The sequence below is a fragment of the Agelaius phoeniceus genome, chromosome 4, assembly GCF_051311805.1.
Source record: "Agelaius phoeniceus isolate bAgePho1 chromosome 4, bAgePho1.hap1, whole genome shotgun sequence".
In the NCBI taxonomy this organism is placed as follows: Eukaryota; Metazoa; Chordata; class Aves; order Passeriformes; family Icteridae; genus Agelaius; species Agelaius phoeniceus.
In genome coordinates this window covers 15,069,767-15,088,962 of record NC_135268.1, presented here as the reverse complement: position 1 = coordinate 15,088,962, position 19,196 = coordinate 15,069,767, and the positions used below count along the sequence as shown (strand labels likewise).

The following is a 19,196-nucleotide window of genomic DNA, read 5'->3' as shown; positions in this document are numbered from 1 at the left end:
ATAAGGGCATCACTGCTACTTCCAGAGGCCTCTTGGGCAGCCTGTGGGCAGCAGCTGCAGGCACAGCCTGGCTGTCCCGGCCCTCGGGCTTCCACCTGCTGAATCCAGGCCTGGAAGGAGGCTGGAGCCAGGTGGGGGTCGGGCTCTTCTCCCAGGCGACCAGCGTCAGGACGAGAGGACACAGCCTAAAGCTGCGCCAGGGGAGGGTTAGGCAGGACCTGTGCAGGGCCAGAAGTGTGTCTCTCCAACCCAGTAAATTCCGTGATTCTGTGAAATTAGGGGGGAATTCCATCACAGAAAGGGTGATTAGACATTGGAATGGGCTGCCCAGGGAGGTGATGGAGTCACCCTCTCTGTATGTGTTTAAGAAAAGACTGGATGTGGTTGGACTCAATGACCTCTGCGGTCTTTTCCAGCCTGAGCGATTCTGTGATTCTGTGAAACCGGGGGCTGTTCAGGGTCACCCGCAGGGTCACTCCGGCCACGGCCACTGCCGCGTCTCTGCTCCCGGCGCGGCCCCAGGCCCGTGTGAGGGGCCGGGCGCGGCCGGGGGGCGGGCCGGGGGCGGTGGGGGAGGCTCGGCCGGCGCGGCCGCCGCCGCCGGGGCCGATTGGCCGGGCGGGCTCGGCGGGCGGGGCCGGGCGGTGGCAGCGGGGCCGCGCTGCAGCCTCGGCCGGGGAGGCGCCGCTCTCGCACCGCTGAGGCGCTGCCGCCGCCGGGCCCAGGCGCGGGAGGAGGTAAGGGCCGCCCGCCCGGGGCATGGGCCGGGGGCGAGGGAGGGTGAGGGGCCGCGCTCGCAAGTGTCTCCTGCTTTTGCCCCTGCCGCTCGCTCCGCTCTCCCTTCTCCTTCAGCCGCGGCTGCTGGGCGGGAAGGGCCGCGGCAGGGTTGGGAATGTCAGGGAGCGGGGCTGGCACATCACGGAGCGGGGCTGGGCACGGCTGGCGTTCCGCAGGGGCTGCCGCCGGACGCCGCAGCTTTGATATGCACGGAATAAACGCGGTCTGTGGCAATTCGTGATACGCAAACTGCAGCAGAGACGTCTTTAAATTGCTGCTGTGCGTGTCCAGTTTGCTGTCCGGGCAGGGAAGCGAGACTAGATTGACACGGATTTAAAAAAATAAAGCCAAACAACAAAACAACAACGCACCTGCTTTATGGCGAGCTTAACCCCCAGAACCGCACGGTCCTGCCCACAGCCGTGGGGCTGGGAAGGCACGCGAGGCAAGTGCACTTGGAGTTGTACATTCCTTTTTACATACGTCGGATCCCCTGGGGCAGCAGGCATGCCTTCGCTTTCTTCCGGGTTTCCTTTTCTTCCCCTTTTCTTCTGGCAGCCTGGAAAATTTCCATCTTCCGAGGAGCAGGCAGCCTGTAAAACAACAGTTTTAATCACCTCATCCCGCTTTAAGTGCTGTGTTTCCCTGCCTGTCTGTAGGACCGGTTTCCCTCCAGGAAAACGTGTACAGATGAACAGGATCAGATGGAGCACCTCAAAGCACATTTCTATCTAGAACTGTCCATCTTGGACTTTGTCTCTAACACCAGTGCCCCCCTTTTCATTACCTCGGTCTTGTTTTGCCCAGATGGGTCTGCCCAGTGTTTGCAGGCATATCAGCTGGGAAAGCACAGACTGCCGTGTGTCCAGAGCTGTTTACATAACAAACTAAAGAGCAGGTTCCTACTTCTGTCTTGCAGAGACACTTGGAAGGCAAAACTATCGTCACTATTTTTACTTGCCTGGTGAGAGCTGAATTTGATAGGGAACAAATGCATTAATTAGCTGGTGAGTTTGGATTGATCCTCTGATTCATGCTGTGGATACTGGGTAGTCTAAATATAGCAAGCATTTCATGTTCTCTGCTCAAGCTGACAGAAGTGAAAGTGAGCGTGGGTTTTACTAATTGACAGGCTTTTAGTTTGGGCCTGCTGTGTTTCACAGAAGGAAGTTAACCTGCTGCTGCTGCAAGTCAAGGATAGCATGAAAGAAAAAGCAGCTCCAGGAAGTAAACCAGGTTTTAAATACCTGTAAGTATGCTAAAATAAGGGTGTGATATTGCTATCACCCTGCAGTAAAATGAAAAATCCCAAGATTTCAAATAGTTCCATATTCAGCTGGTGCAACAACAGTGATTTCCAGAACACTCAGCCTTTTATCAAGTCAACAGTTAACCTCTAATTGCTACGTAAAGAAACCTTTCCTCTTTTCATGCAACCTAAGAATGGCATGAAAGATAAGCCCACAGCATCTGAAGCAACATCCCAGCTTTGAGCTGGGAACAACATGTTTATTGTAGGCCTTCTGAAAGCTCTGTCACTGCCATTTTCTACCAAAGCAACCCGTTACTAATTTACCTTTGATTGCATGTTTTTTTGTGAGGACACAGACTTTTATCTAGCAACTTAAAATCATAGTTTTAACAAATATTTCAGATGTAGAGATGCAGTTGTGATTGGCTTGGACAGAGGGCAACAGCAAGGCACTCCAGCTCAGAATTAAAGTGTCTCTGGGGTACAAGTGTTGCTCTTTGCTGCTCAATTACATCAGATCACCCTAGCTTTATTGTTATTATTATTATTTTTTTTTTTTTTTTCATTCACCATAAGCCTGGGTATATTTAGATCCTTTGTTGTCATATAATACTTCTCACTCATAATTTTGCCCTTAGCAAACTTTGAGTAATTAAATTAGAAATTCCTCACAAGGCTTATATCTTTAGTGTGGTTAGTTACAGTGATCTGTGTGGTCCAGTTTGAATTACTCCATTGCAACCACATGTAATTATTACAAACTGCATCCTTGGACTTGGGTGAAGTTGGGTGTTACTCTACAAACAATCAAATAATCCAATCTTTCTACACTTTTCAGCATGCTATGTGAGTCATCATTAGCGAATTTTTGTCTGTGCTGAGCCAAGTGGTGTGTTTGAATTTATCTGGACTGGAAAAGAGATCTGAGAAGCCAGTAGAAGATCTTGTCTGCCTGTGTTATCCCATTTCAGGGTTAGGTGGCAGAGAGCTTCAAGCCAGACAAAGCAGAAAATAGCTGCGTGGGGTTTTTTGAGGGGGAAGTTTGTGTGTACAGTTGTGGATGTCCATGGATACACTCTTAGTAATCCTTATTATAATTTTTAAAAAAAATCACAGCTAACAGCTCTGTGTTAAAAAGTATTATTCAGGATCTCCATAAATGTGACAGAAACAAATATCATGTGCAGATAAAAAAATTTAAAATCTAAGCATATATATTTTTCCTCCCTTTCCCCTGGGAGTCACAGTGCAGATATCTCAGCTGGTGTTTGCAGAGCATGCGTGATAAGCTCATTTTCTCAACCCTATCTCATATTTTCACATATTCATATTTTAGTATTATCATCACTCCCATTTACTCCATCTCAACCCCTTCAACCTCTGAAATCTCGGGATGTCATTCTGCAAGGGGCCAGCAGAAGTTCCTCCCTGGCTCCGTGTGCAGAGCTGGGGCTGGATGTGGGATAGTTTCCCGGTGAGTCACGCACATCTCGCTGCAGTCGCTTCCAGGGAGTGCTGTGCTCCGCATGATTAGCGGGCTCTCAGGGTGACATTGTTTCCTGAATGATGCAACTGAAAATTCCCTTTCCCGTGCTTCTTGTTTCCTGATCGATTTTCCCTCATTCTCTAAGACATCCCAGCAGCTGCGTACCTTTTGCTCCTGGTCCCTTTTCCCCTGAGAATCTCTGCGAAGACAAGTGATGTCCACAGCTACCCTAATTAGCTTGGTACGGAATGGAGGGTTCCAAGTAAGGAGGAGAGCCGCGCTCACGTCCCGCCTCCTGCAGGACGAGAAGCGCCCCGCAGCCGCCTGCTCCATCTCCACCTGCGAGCGCCGCGCTTCCCGCTTCGACCCCGACGGCAGCGGGCGGCCGACCACATGGGACACCTTCGGCATCTGGGACAATCGCATCGATGAACCCATTCTCCTCCCGCCCAGCATAAAGTACGGAAAGCCCATCCCAAAGGTGAGCCTGAGCAACGTGGGCTGCGCCAGCCACATCGGGAAGCGAAAGGAAAATGAGGACCGGTTCGCTTACGCTCAGCTGACAGAGGATATCCTGTACTTCGCAGTGTACGATGGGCACGGCGGGGCAGCAGCTGCAGACTTCTGTGATAAGTACATGGAAAAATATATTAAGTAAGTTCTCATCAAGGCAATGTGTGTCAAATAAATTACAGTCGAGATTCCTTCTTTAATGGGTTGTACATTGTAGCTAATCCTCCCAGGTTATGTTGCCGCCTGTCCTTATGGGACAGCAGGAGCGCTGGGTGGAGCAGACATGCTATGAATGACCTAATGCGTTGGTATCCGTCCCATTGGGCAAGCCCAAAACAACAGAAGACAAAAGCACAATTGTGCCCCCTGTCCAGGAAAGGTCTTGGAACACAGGGAGAGTGTGGACTAACAGTTTTCACACAGGCTCTCTGTAATTGCTGACCTATGGTTTGCTTACACTCTTCTGTATCTATCATATCCCTGGATGCTGGATAAGGAACTTAGATATCTCCAAAATTACAGGATTATGCTTTCAGTGCACACAGTAAAATCACATTACCTTTCCATTCAGGTCCAGCATGATTCAGTGGGTACAGGGAGGAGATAGGACTGCAAAACAGATTGATCAGGATGTATATTTCTTGGAAAGAAGTTTAATTTCTTTGTTTACTTGCTTGCTTCCAGGGAATTTCTTGCTGAGGAGGAGAACTTGGAAAATGTTTTGAGCAAAGCTTTTCTAGAAATAGACAAAGCATATGAAAGGCATGCTAATCTCTCTGCTGATGGTAGGTAAAAAAAAATTCTACTCATATAAATATGGAGAATAAAGTTTGTTTTATTTGCTCAATAGTTTTGCAGTAAAATGTCCAGAAGACTGGCTTGAAAACAATTTTACTTAACACAGGATTTTGCTCTGGTCACTTACTGCAAATAAAACAATTATGCTTTACCTCCTAAAAATGAAATAACTACTGTAAGTCTCAATCAAATTTACTGGAGGAGTTATGAATCTGAATGTTAGCATAATCATCAATGAATTTCTCTTAATGTGATTCTAAAAAGGATTATGTTTGTCAAGGTAGCAAAGAATGATTTAGATATTTAGGTTTGCAAGGACCATAATTTTACTGGTAAGAAATGTGGAGAGGGGTGTTTTTGATTCTCTTTTTATTATTATTTTAGGGGGGGGGGGAGTGGGGTGTGTGTGCTTTTTTATGTTTGCTTTAAAGCTGTTAGTCCCGTGGATTAAAAGCAACAGTGTCAAGGTTCCCCTTCCTAACTTGGCTGCTGCACCTGAGGAGGAACATAAGCCAAAATTAATGCAGTCCATATTGCTTCTGTACAAACAGAATCACAGGAGTAGCTGAGTGGGAAAGGGAAAAAAGCAGTGAAGAGGAAAACAAGTTTGGCCGTGGTAAGGCTGTGGTAAAGCTGGTACCAGCTCTTTTAGACTCCCATTTAATCCTGGCTGTTAATGAAGTTCTTGTATATGTGTCTAGAGACTAAGTACCTCTGAAGTTCCAGTTGCAGCAAGCAGAGCTTATAGTGAGTCACTTAGGAAGGGAGATAGAAGTACCTGTCCCAGTTCTGTCACAGGAGCTTTCTCAGCCATGAGATACAATTTTGAGAATCAGTTTAGCCAGTTGTAAGAAGAAAACCCCAAACAAACCCAATTAAAAAAAAAACAAACAAAAAAACCCCAAAACCAACCCAAACAACAAACACCTACCCACAACAGAAAAAAACCCAAACAAAATCCCCCACAAACAACCAAATGAAAAACCTGTCCCCGTGCTGGTGCAGGCACAGGCAAAATAGCTGAGGTTTTACCACAAAAACAGAAACTGTAAAAGTCTTCTCTCCAAGAAAGACTGGAAACCAAGAAACCCTGTATGGACTGAAGTGATACTGTATTCTCAAGCTGCTTTTCTGAAGCACTGGTTGGATACAGTCAAGTAATGGGGTGACTTTCTGCACTTTAATTGCTAGATGAATCTAGGTAGGCTCAAATGCAGATCAGGCAGCCTGACTGCTGCAGCACTGCCTCTTACCTTAGCCTGCACCAAGGATCAGGAAAAAAGTCTCAAGCTCTGAGATGCAGCCCTTAAAAAAGGAGGATCAGATCTATAAAGGTAATTTTCCTATTGTATTTCATGTTGTAAAAAGACCAGAGTTAATTTTGACCTATGAGCTGAGTTTTAGCTAAGCTCTTGAGAGACATTAGCAGAGCAGATGTGCTTTTTATCCCACAGCCTCTTTGCAAATGTATTTTCTTACCAACCCAAATCCAAGACAGTATTTGAGTACAAGTTTGTGTGCTTCCCTGGATCAGGCCATTCCATTTTCAGATCTAATTGTCCCCTTCCCTGCCCCTTTGTGTGTAAGACAGCTCTTGGTTTGCCTCATTGTAGTGACCTCTGTGTCAGAGCAGCTCCTTGAGGAGGACTGAGAACTGTACTGGATGTATTTTTCTGTTTTTTCTGAAAACTATTTTAAATCATAACAGCTTGTAAGTGAGACTTACAGAATTGGATAAGAACAATATTTGACAAACTGTGCAGCAAGCAGAGCATTTTAGAACTGCTTATAGGATTTTTTTCATAACCAATTAACTGGTGCTGCTTAATGCCAGAAAACGTATGCAATGGTTTCCAGGATACTGCACAAGCCCCCTTCATTAAAAAAGCAAAATAGAGGGTAAAAGAGTTGCCAAACATCCACAGGGGCCACGCTCTGGCAGGCACTCGGTGTTTCTCAGGCTGAGCACCTGCAAGCTCTTGCAGGAACCTCGGGGATCTAAGAGAGCCCATTGTTCTTGGCTGAAAATCAAGCTCTAAGGCAAAGAATGGAGTAACAGGGTGCAAAGTCAAGTTTGGATTTCTGAACAGATTAAACTTCTCGCATATCTGTTGTTAAAGTAACTCAATACTTTGTTGACTGCTTTGTGTGGATATTTTTGTTGTTGCTGATGTTTTGAAAGTTACATAAAATTTCAGTGCTTGGCATGTGTCTTTGTTAGAATCCTGCTTCCAAACTGATTCAGTTTGCCAGCAAAATTTCTGATTAAGTGTGGCTATTCTGGATGTGACGGTCAAGACAGTTGCTAGAGTACCTTGAAGTTGGTGGTTGATTGTGTAACTTGGTGTATCTGGGTTACACTGGATGCTCCCCAAGTCTGACCTCCTTTTGAAACCTGGCCATAGCTGATGAAGCGCAAAATAATAGCTTTGACTTGGTCCAGCAGATGACCCTTCCAGGGCTCACTCCCTTCACTGTGTCTGCAAAAAAACCAGTTCACATTAAGGATGTCCAGCTCTTTACTAACACACAGCCAGCTCTAAAACTTGTACCTGGATGTTTGAAGGAAACTAAACCCTGGGACAAATCCCTGTAGCCAAAATGGCATGTTTGAGGCACTGTTTATAGTACTATTTAAGGGGTAAGCCCTTACATAAGGCATAAATTTAACAGGACTAGAGCAGTCTCCTTGGGAGACCCCAGCTATGTCTTCAAGGGCATGGCCCTCTGTAGGTCACTTAACAATGATACAGTATTTGAAATTACAGATAGAAAATACAAAGCATGGTAGCTCCTGTGAGCTTTCAATAATAAAAATGGTTTATGTGTGTGTTCCAGGCACTGCTGCTGTGTCTGGCATGCAGCTCCCCAGTGCTATTGCCAGCTGTATTGGCCTGCTGGGGCCTGCTCCAGTAACCCCTCTGACAGTGACCTATACCTGCTGTTTCACACAAAAGCATAAGAAACTTGCTGTAGGCAGGTCTGGGATAATCTCTGCTCTGCCTGAATCCTGTGTAATCATTAACAGCTTAGAGCTATGTCTGAGCCCTGAAGCTTGGTGTTTGATACCTCTTAAAAAATGCGTTTTCATTCATGTCCATGCATTTAAATAGAGGCCAGTCACTTTCAAATCACTGCTAAAGTTAGGTACAGAACATAAAGGAAGCTCACATCCAACAAATGACATTATCCATGGCCCCCAGAGATGGGCAGCATTTTCTGCTATTTTTTACCAGCCGTAAAAACTAAAACATAAAGGCTGAAAAGCTTTGCTCAGCAAGAATAGAAATAAGAAATTAAATTCTGTGCTTGAGGAAATTTGAGCATTTCCCTGAAGAAATGTGAGACAAACCCTTTCTTGGCCTACTAGAATCCTACCAGGTATTGTTACTGCTTCTGTTCACTGTGAGCCAGAGAAAACAAGAGGGAGTTTGTCCATCAACCTCTACATTCAGTGCATCCAACTCCAATCACACTGGCCACTCACATCTGGAATAGCCATCTTGTTAAAACATAACCAGGTATTAACTTTTCTACCCATGTTTGAAAGGATTCTTATTGTTGAATCTTATTATGCTGACAAACACCAGAAGTTATTTTAAAGTAATTCTATTTTTAAAGTAATGTTTGTTTTGTTGGGTTTTTTTAAGTTACCGTTCAAAAATTATTTTCATTTCTTTAAATATGTTAACCTGCAACACTGAGGGAAAGGGAGAGCTGCAGAAATTGTACTTGAATATTTAATAAATTTGTCAGCATTGTAAAGGCAGCCTTTTTATCCAAGGGCTCTGATTATTACCTGATCAATTTAGAAGACACTAATTAAAATATTAATAGTATGTTTGTTTTGGCTATTTCCCATTAGTCAGAACAATTCATAAACTTCTATCCAGTGCCTTTAAGATGGCCTCATTTCATTTGGCACTAGTTTGAACTCCCCATATTGGTGTAATTACCTTGAGGGAGCAGATATTCTTCAGTGGCCACTCTTGCCATATAGGAGACAGCTGGTCCTCTAGCATTGATAAAATTCTTCATTTGATAGGTTGGTTGGTTACTTATCTCCATAGGGGAGACTAAATTTAGATTTTATTTGGGCTGAATTTAAACTGGTTTTGTCACACAGTTTTAGTGAGAAGGTGAGAACACTGGCAATTCCCCAAAAATACCAAGGCTGATTTACCAAGGCCAAAGATGCAGGTGCTTCCTACGTGACCTGCACAGGGCAGTGCAGGCAGACCTGAGAGTGACTGACTCCACCTCCTGTTCTGCAGCCCTTGTTCTTGCATCTCCAGTGTTGCAGGTTTATTTTGTTTGAACAAAGTCCCTGGGTGAATTTCCTATTTGCCTCTGTGTGCGTGTTATTTGTGGCAGACACTGTACCTGGTCAGCAGCTCTAGAACTGGAGGCCCTGGACACTTTAAGCTGGGCTTCAGTGGAAAAAGAGATCTGCTTAATTTTGTCCCAGGTGAAGGAGTCCAGCGGTTCCTAGCCTGGACTACTGGAAGGTTTCCACATCCTCTTTGTCACATTAGTTGAGATGACTTGCAGTAGAAGTTGTCCAGTGAGTGTTAAGAACCTATTGAAAGATCTTAGTTTTATAGTGATATTGTTAGGAAAACAAACTCTTTAATTGTTAAAACCAATACATGTGCTGATGCAACATATTTTGTGTTAAACTAGTAGCAGTTGTAGAAAAGCATTAGAAATGCAATCCCATCATCATTCCTGTGGTTTTGAGCTGTGCTAGAAATCACATAATGCTACATCTGGCTTCATGCATGTTCTTTCATCCCTACCCAGAGCATGAACTGGATCCAAGGAAGAGGTTGTGAGAGAGCATGTATTTTTTAGAGCAGCATGTATTTTTTCCTAGGAGTGCTATTTAACTAATAAACATATTAAGTTCAAGTCACTACCAATATATTTTACCAACATATTTTTCTTTAATACCAGCCCTTGATTTTGTGATAGCAGCTCTTTTCATTGGGAGTTTGCACTGAAAAGATGCAGATTCACCTGAATTCCAAATATTTCCAGTCTTCTGTGAATTGAAGACTGTGATTTAACTTTTCATATGTTTCTCAGCATAGTTCTAAAACCACAGAATGAAATGGGAAAGTAGCAGCAGTTCTGTATTAATTTTAATGTCTATATAAAAGGTATCTTCTGTAAAATAAAAAGGTAGTTTAACATAAGTTGCTCTAATTTCACTTGTTCTAACTGTTGGCTAAAACAGGTATTTTACTGGTTCTACTAAAATTTCTAATTGCACTGGTACTTTTTAATATCTTATTTTCATAATGTGCCTCAAAGTGACCCTGCACTGGGCTAGTCCTTGCTTCAGATGAGAAACAGGATGTCAGTGCCCACCAGTGCCACCAGTCAGAAGCTGCCACATCCAGTTTCCAGTGTCCCAGCCTGCATGGCCCTGGCACAGTCCAAGGTGTGACCATGGCCACTGATGGTCACCTCTGACCTGCTGGTTCAGCATTCAGCTAAACCCAGTCCTCGCTGCAGTAATAATACCTGTTTTAAATAATAACACCAGCTTAATTAACACCTGTTTGTGAGGGTTTGTGTTTGGGTTTTTTTGATTCATGGGCTCGCTTCTTTCACTGCACAACAAGGCTCAATGCATCTTCCAGGGCTTGGTGACTTCAGTTTACTCCCAGCCCCGTTTGACTTACAGGGTGCTGAGACCTCACAGGGTTGGGGAAGGAGGCTGTAAAGATCTCACAGCTCTTGCATTTCTGTTTCTACCTGTTGGCATCTAGTCAGATTTGGGGCTGCCTGGCATTCCTTGGGGTCAAACACAAAGTCCTGTCTCAAATCTGTCCCCTGCCTCCAGGGCTGCAGGGCCAGAGGTAGGAGCACATGTAGTTGTAGCTGATCTCTGCAGAAGCAGTGGTGGAAAGACAGTGACATGTTAACTATTAGTACATGAAAACAAGAATATAACTGGGGAGGCACATCCCTAAGCAAGCCCAAAACTCATCTCAAATTGGCTTGCTTTGAAAAACCAGAACTACTGGAAAAGCCCAGAATGCAGGTGACCTACAGAGGGCTTTTCAAGGGAAATTGCATTGGCTGTAGATGCAAATGTATTCCAGGCAGTAGCTGGTCCTGTCCAGACATTTTGATGTAATAGGTCAAGTTAGCAGAAGCTTTCCAGGCCTCACTTGCTGGGTTACCTCTGCAGAATCTGCAGGAAGAGACAATAACAACTGTAAAGTGGGACTTGCCCTTTCAAAAAGCAAAGAAAATTAGGAAAGCTGGGCAGTTTTTCTGGCATTTCTTCACTGCAGCTGATACAACAGATCTTTTTCCTGAAATAGGCACTTACATTTCTCTTTTTCAAGAGTTTCTTTTTTTTTTCTTTTCCTTTTTTTTTTTTTCTGTTTTTCTCCAGTCCATTGTAGCAATTGAAATGAGAAGCCCTCAAATCTGGCTGCATGAGTGAATCCAGGCAGGTCCCTGAGTGCAGTCAGCCAGCTCAGCTCACTCCCTTGCCCTGCAGGGGAGGGCAGCACCAGGGCTCTGTTTTGCACTCACAGTGAACCCCTGCCAGGTGATCCCAGCAGTGCCCCAGGAGGCTTCCCAGACAGCCACTGCCACCTGCAACAGTTTGCAGGCACAAGGCAAGGCTGAATCTCAGAATCCAGCTTCACCTTTTGCATTGGGACCTCCAACAAGGTGACAGGGAGCACCTTTCCTGGAAAAAGCCAGGAAGCCTGTTGGCTGAATCCCCCTCTGGGGGAAGCAGAGGGGGAGTAACAGCTCTGACAGCAATAGAAGGATGCCACAGACTGATCTACTGCTTCCCTCTGGTGGAATTACAGTTACTGTAACTATAATTTATAAATTACTGTAACTATAATTTATCAATTGCTATATAATTGCCCGCTTCACCACCTAAAAGAAAGAAAGAGCCATCACCTTTATGGTGACCTACTTGTGCAGTCACTGTGCCCAGGGATAAGGACAATAACCCTGTAATTTGAGGCGAGCTCATGGGGCTGAAAAACTGCTACAAACTGAAAGGAAGCTACTGTACCTTGTACTGCTTTTATCCCACTTGCCCTGTTTGCATAGAGCCATGTTGTTGCACAGAAACACTTCATCCTTCCCACTTCCCCTCTCTTCCTCCAGCCCTACATGCATGCATGTTTGCTTTTTTTTTTTTTTTGTATGTGTAAATTTAGTTTTAACTTCAGAGCAGTTACTTGCTGATTAGGTAGAGCATAAGTTGTCTTTATTTTACCAATTGAAACTGTTGCTGTTATAAAGGGCTCCACTCTTTGAGGCAGTGCTAAAACTTCTCTCTTTGATGACATTTGTAGCAACTCTGCTGAGCTCTGGGACCACTGCAACGGTGGCTCTGCTCCGGGATGGAATTGAGCTGGTTGTGGCAAGTGTGGGAGACAGTCGGGCTCTGCTGTGCCGGAAAGGAAAGCCCGTGAAACTCACCATTGACCATACTCCAGAGAGAAAGGAGGAGAAGGAAAGGTACCTGCAGGCTGATGATGTGGCTTCCCAGAGCACAATGGACTTCTGCTCTGCTGCTGGGTTGGGCCATAAAGAAAGCAGAGTTGAACACAGAGCCCTTAGACCGCTCAGAGCTGGCAGTAAGCTCCAGCCACTGGGTCCAGTTTAGAGGAGCAAGGATGTGGAAAGACCTCCATGAGCATAAGATCTCAGCAGTAAGATCAGCATCACTGAGATTGAGAACACAGCTATGACCACCAGGTTCAGACTTGTGCAAAAGTGCCAAGTTAGAACCAACTCAGAACCTAAGGAAATGCACTGTGGTTCCCAGGTCAGGACTCAGCCCACCAAGACACATCACTTCCATAGAGCCCTTCAAACAGCTAAAGCCAACCCTCAGCCCCCCAGCATAGGCTCTCCATACATCATTCCTCGTTCTAGCTACTGACAGAAATAGAGGATAGAGATAGGGGTAATGGTATGAAGCAGTAACTCATTTGCTTTTTCTTTTGTGCTTCTGGACAGGATTAAGAAGTGTGGTGGCTTCATTTCCTGGAACAGTTTGGGACAGCCTCATGTGAATGGTAGACTTGCAATGACACGGAGCATAGGAGATTTGGATCTTAAAAACAGTGGTGTGATAGCCCAGCCAGAAACAAAAAGGGTTCAGGTAAAAGAAGGTCTGGTTTACAGGGACAGCAGCACTTGGACTAAGGGCTTCATAGGTATTTGATGCAGTGGTGGTACCCACACAACACAAGTCCAGGTGAAGCCTGATGGCTATGCATTGTTTTTTACTGAAATAACCAGAGAACAACTCTCATTAAGTTATTTCAGATTAACACTAACAGGACAGAAAGGAATCTGGTACTAAATTCAACCAGATCAACTTCTAAATCTCACTTCTCACAGCAAAATATATGATAAGGGAAGAAAGGTAACACATGATATGTATTACAGCTGTTAGTCTCTTTGGGTCCTGTGGTCAAATGAATAATTTTGAGGCTAATGCTGGTATAAAACTATCACTGAGAACTGGGTGGGATATGGATGGGCTGCCATCAAAAAAGTAGGATGTATAGAGATTTGCACAGTTGAGAGGAAGAGGGGAAGGAGGAAAGGACAGCTGCATGTATCTTACCATGGCTCTGTAGTCATCTAGAAAACAAACACCAGAAGGTATTCAACTTCCACTTTGGCAGGAAGCTCTCCTGTCAATTCACGTTCTGTTTGTTACTTTTCCCCAATGCACCTCCCAGGGCCTCAAGAACTTCTATTGCTTTGGTCCCAATAGAGTGCCACCCATGAGGGGTTTAGGGAGATGACTGCAGTGCTGTCATGTCTTCCTTGAAATCCTCAGCTTCAGGAGAAATTTTGCAGGAGAGCACACAGCACCCTAAGAAAATAAAAAAGTGGTTTGCAAGAGTGTAAAACCATGGGGGCCATTCCCTTGCCTTGCAGCACTCACCCAGGTCATGCACCCCATGTGCCTCTGTTGCAGCTGCACCACGCAGACGACAGCTTCCTGGTGCTGACCACCGATGGCATCAACTTCATAGTGAACAGCCAGGAGATCTGCAACTTCATCAGCCAGTGCCATGACCCTGCTGAGGCTGCCCACGTGGTCACTGAGCAGGTAATGCCAGCGCTGCTCTGGGCACCAAGGGCTCCTGGTTGGGCTGGTTTGGCTTAAAAAACTAGGGTTTTGTTTACAGAATACCACACATTCAACTGAATTGAATGGTGTTGGATGAGACACTCACCATTCCTGCTGGCCAGCCTTTTCCTTACCCTGGGTCTCGCCACATCCTTGCCAGGCATCACATTAATTACCTTGTTTAGCTCACTGTCCACTGAACTGCATGGGATTGTAACTGCAGCTTCTGCCTGTGCTGAAAATGTCATTGTCATAGACAGAAATGGCCAGTTTCTGACCATGGTTCTGGATGGTAGCATATCCTATGGAAAGCTCTGGGGCAAATCAGAATGGAGTATCAGGGTTGGGAAGGGGCAAGGGAGTCTTGGGCCTCAGGGTGTGCTGTCCCACGTGAAGCAAGACATTGTTTCCCTTTCCAAGCGAGACACCGATGCTGACACTTTGTTTCTTCTCTCAGGCAGCGCAGTTTGGCTCTGAAGACAACAGCACAGTTGTCATAGTGCCATTTGGAGCTTGGGGAAAGTACAAGAACGGGGAGATCACCTTCTCCTTTAGCCGCAGTTTCGCTTCCAGCGGGAGGTGGGCGTGAAGACAACGCCGCAGCGATCCTTTCCTGCCGTCACCTGGACACAGTGTGCTACAGGAGAACACCTCCATCTGTTCCTAGGCTGACTCAGTGTCTTGTCCATCTCTTCTGTTCCCAGTGTTAGAAGATGCCACTGCTCCCTTGGTGCGTAGTGCCCGTTGTTGCTTACGGCTGACTGTGTCTCGCTGCCCGCGTCATTCCCGGCAGCATCGCGGCAGCGTCCTGGGTTTGTCACCCCAGCAGCTCCACACATCACTTTGTTCACACAGACGAGGTTCTGGGCTTTCACCTGAGGCTGGAGGGGGTGCACAGTCATTTCATGCCTACCTGTACTCCTCAGGACCCTCAGCTCCCTGGCAGCTGTGAGTCCCTGTGCCACATGCTGGCTTCCTTGTCCGATAAAACACAGGGGAACAAACGCACAATGTTCTTAGGTAGACAGAAAGAGGGTTTGTTGTCTTCTTCTGCTGCAGCCACCTGAAACTCCCCTGTGCTCCAGGAGAAGTGGGTGAAAAATAAAGGAGAAGTTTCAGAATGTTTAGGTTCTGATGCCAGTGGAATTTGGTGTAGCTGTACAAGTTCCTGAGACAGTGCTGCTTTGTGCTCTCACTGCCATCATCCGTGATCCTCTAGCTCCAAGGAGACAGACCAGGCTGGAGCCATGTGCTGTTGGACAGATGGGAACCTTTCTCCATTGGGTCCAAAGCCTGTGCAGTCTCTGTGGACCATGCAGCAGCCCTTTGCACTGTCTTCTCTTTGCTGTCAGTGCCTGACAGAAGCACAGAGGAGGGAAAAAGACGCACAGTTTTGATATCCAGAGACTCGTCAACTTGAATTTCTTCTTTTTTTTTAATAAAGAAAATAAGGTAATTTCAAAGAGTTTACTCTTCAAGATCTGATGTGTAAGACAGTTTATTTCTTCATACATACATGAAGATTTTCCTGCCCTCTGCTGAAGGCGTCTGAGTTAGTTGTGATCCCTCATGTCTCTTCATGGTACACCAGGAAATATACTTTGCCCCAAACAAGCTAAAGAAAGGAGGGAGCATTATAACAATGTAAGGTATTTTTTGTAAATTTTGGGCCTTGTTTCGAGTAGATATCAGATATTCAGATGCCAGAAAGGAATTTTATACTTAAAGGCAGTGTTTCCACTTCCCTTCTTGGAGGGGAATCTGTATCCAGTGAACATGGGGTGACCAGAGCTCTGATCCAGCTCATATCACTGCTGTGACATGGACTGCAGGTGACATGTTGGCACAGGTGAAGATCTGTCCTGGTGTGCCTCGTTCAGACCTCTTCCTTCCTCTATTCCATGTCAGCTGTCAGCTCCTGTGGCAGTAAAATATGGCAGAGAAGAATTGGTCTTTTCTCAGACTTGCCACAGTATTTTTCCTTCTCTGGATGCTTCCAGTAGCACAATTGTAAAAACAAAACAAGAGAAGTTGCCTGATGCCAAATCACCTTGTAAAAAAAAAAAAGAAAAAGCATTCTGAGGTGCCTGGACTGATTCTGATTTTCCAGTGTGAAATACATATTTTTATTACTTTTATCCCTTTCCTTTAGTCCAGGGTTAGCCCTTAGGCAGTCAGTCCATGAGTTTTTCCTTGTCTGTGGTGGAGGGCCCAGCAGAGCACCATGTGGTACTGACAGCATTAAGTACTGGGCGTGCAGAGTGCCCTGGTTTTGTCTGTCCCATCACTTGGTGTGGTGTGCACAATGTACTTACTTGGGCTGTAACTGCAGTGGTGTGTGTAAATCTCTGCTGTACTGGATGCTGGTGCCCAGGCCTGTGCAGTGAGCACACCACTGGTTTACAAGCCTAATTCCCTCTCTCTCCTCAGATTTTCCCCAGAGTCTGGGTTCAGTGTTCACCTGAGGTCAGGATGGTTGCTGTTGGGGGGTTTTATTTCTCCTAACAGCACAGTTGTCTTCTTGGGGGAAGGATCCATCCATAACTTCTTTGAAATTTTGCCAAGGAAGGGATAGGACAAAGCTCTGTGAAACAGAGGGTGATTAGATTCAGGTGCATTGGTGGTTGCTATTGCTGCTTCTCTCCTATCACAGAACACTTGGGTTGGGAAGGACTCCCGGGCACCATCTCACCTCCAGTCCTTTCTATTGGATCCATTGCTTTCTTTGTCCAGTTTCTTTTTCACTCCTGGGGCAATTCCTGTCATTGCTGCTGTTGTTTGAGTCCTGCCTCAAGCCCAGCCCTCTCAGAGCACTCAACTGAGGCTCAGTGGCACAGGCCAGGCCCCAGTATGGGGCAAAAGCAGCTGGTTTTCACTGGGGTGGGCAAGGCACCCCTCCATCAGGTGACACACTGGTTTGCCAGGGTTGGTGCCCATTCAGGTGTAAAGTCCCAGGCTCTGGGTGGTGATACCTGTGCTAGGAACCTGCCCAAATCCTTCCACACACCCTGCCAGCCAGGGAACAGCTGCCTCAGGGTGCATTTCAGTGTTGCCTCACCCAGAAATCTTCTCTTGTACCATGATGACACCAGATTCCACCAACCCCATGATGTGCCAACAGTGTCAGCAGCATTAGCAGCTCATATAAGCAAGAACAAGGACCCCTGGACCCTGCACAATCATCCACACCAATCCAGAGCGAGGGGAGGGAGATGTATTCCCTCATCCTCTTGTGGAGACAAGACAGTTCCTGCAGCTCAGCAAGGCCATCCATGCCAGGACACAGCCCAGAGCCACTGTTTGTATAAACACATTCCCAGCTTCAGCCTTATAGAGGATAAGCAGTGCAGCCAGCAAACTCCCTGACTCCTGCAGGAGGTTGTGGCTGCTGCAGCAATAACACACTGGGTACAAAGCTGCTGCTGTCCGTGCCCCATGTTAGGTGCCAAAAAGGACCATGGAAGATGAACCCTGGCTGAACATCAGCTGCCCAAGCTGCTCTTATCACTCCCCTTCTCAGAAGAGTGGGGGCTGGGGCCAGAAAATAAAATTAAAAGACCCCAAAACCTGGTCAAGATAAAGATTATTAATAAAGAATATTACCAGGCCCTTTTCAGGTGCCAATACACTGCCCAGCATTGCGAGGATGCTGTGGGGAGAGGAGCTCCATCCCAGCCAGGCCCAATAAACACTTTAGGTTTTCCATCTGGTCATTAGGCCTCCTGCAGCCCATGGCAGCTCTGCAAGCAACCAGCTCCACTGTACTCCCCCAGGGACTGGCAAGATCCTCCTGAACAGCAGAGCCCCTTCAGCTTGAGGACAAAGAGCAAATTGTTCTAAAACGACAGCTGCCTGCCAGAGAGGTTTATTATTCCAGGACAGTGAAGGATCTCACACTTTGAATGAAACAAAATGGAATGTTTGCTCTCTAGCTCACTGTCTTTCCTGTGCATCTGAGTTTTCAACAAAAAGAGTATTTTTTGTTTATGACAGACTGAACCAAACATTAGGGGTGACCTCCTGAGCAAACTGAAAAAATGTTCACTTTTTTCTACCTTTTAGGGGATGGATTCTGAAATCCATTGGATTTGGTAAGAATATTCTCCTGCCTGAACATGCTCCCTGGAGCAGTGGAATCTCTCTCTGTACAGGCACTGTAGGAGGGTGGGCTGTGGGTGCAGAAAGACAAAAATGCTGTCCAGCCAAGTATTCATTTTTACTGTGAGGATATGGAAAGCATGGGGGTGGCCTCATGTTGCTGGAGGATTTACTAGGAGAGGTGTTGAGGCTGCAGATGGATTTCCAACTTAAGTCTCCCTGCCACTTGCAAAGATGGGGGTTTCATGCTTTATAGAGGGAACTCCCAAAAAAGTAGTTTGCAGCCTGATTTAGGAGAGCTGGTCTCTCTGGGTGATGAATGTAGCACAGGAGACTGAAATGAGGCAGAGATAGAGTAATTAATTGAATGTAGGCTTTCATTGCAGTTAGTCCCTCTGGGCTGAAATGCTTAGGGCTGGAGAATAATCCTGGAGCAGCTGAAAATGGGTGTGTGGAGAGAAATCAGCAATATCACTGCTTTTTACATATTTGGAAAATGAGAGGAGCTTAGACTCACCACAGGATTTCTGCTGTGTTCCCTGGGATCAGGGTTCCATGAGCCACATTTTCTGTCTCAGCTGGTGGATGTGCAGTGGTCAAAGACATTGGGATTCTTAGCTAAGGGAGAAGCACAAAACAACAGCTATGAGTGAAACTGGTTTAAAAATAATTTCTTTTAAAAACCTTCAGTTGGGCACTGCCAGGTCATTGCTCACTCACCCAAGAAGCCAAATGTACAGTACAAGAACACTCTGGGCATTCCTTGGTTCCAAACTGCTGTTCTGAATGCAGAGATACCCATCAGGTGCCCTCTTGATCTGGGATATGGAGTGCTTGGGCAGTGGTGCCTGTCATAACTTTCTTACAGACTTAAGCGCAATCGTGCACATTTATTACATGCTTTGCCTTGGGGCTGTGTGTAATTTCTGTGGTTTGATGTTTATCTTTGGTGTAATCAGTGGTTGAATTTCATCTACTATGAAATTTTATAGAGGTGCCCATCTCGCCTTTTTTTTTTTTTCTTTAGAAATGTTTTTTCATCTTCATAAACTCAAAGCTACAGTAGAGCAGCTAAGTCTGTACTGGAATGCTTACAAGATCTTTCAATAAAGAATTGGCTTCTAGGA

The 19,196-nt window shown here is 45.8% G+C and overlaps 1 protein-coding gene and 1 long non-coding RNA gene across 5 annotated transcripts in view; one reads left to right on the top strand and one right to left on the bottom strand.

Moving 5' to 3' along the window:
- LOC143693932 (uncharacterized) overlaps positions 1 to 1,773 on the bottom strand; it is a 12,334-nt gene extending 10,561 nt beyond the window's left edge. The window contains exons 1-2 of one of the 4 annotated variants that reach the window (XR_013181994.1): positions 1,565 to 1,773; positions 1,149 to 1,370 (exon numbers count right to left, since the gene is read on the bottom strand). This is a non-coding gene — a long non-coding RNA (uncharacterized LOC143693932). The remainder of the gene's footprint in view (positions 1 to 1,148; positions 1,371 to 1,564) is intronic. The other 3 variants (XR_013181996.1, XR_013181995.1, XR_013181993.1) reach the window with 3 other exon arrangements.
- PPM1K (protein phosphatase, Mg2+/Mn2+ dependent 1K) lies at positions 581 to 19,196 on the top strand. Its single transcript, XM_054633582.2, has 7 exons — positions 581 to 737; positions 3,661 to 4,169; positions 4,713 to 4,813; positions 12,170 to 12,335; positions 12,840 to 12,984; positions 13,816 to 13,950; positions 14,429 to 19,196. The coding sequence occupies exons 2-7, from the start codon at positions 3,730 to 3,732 to the stop codon at positions 14,558 to 14,560; spliced, it is 1,119 nt and encodes a 372-aa protein (XP_054489557.1). The 5' UTR covers positions 581 to 737; positions 3,661 to 3,729; the 3' UTR covers positions 14,561 to 19,196.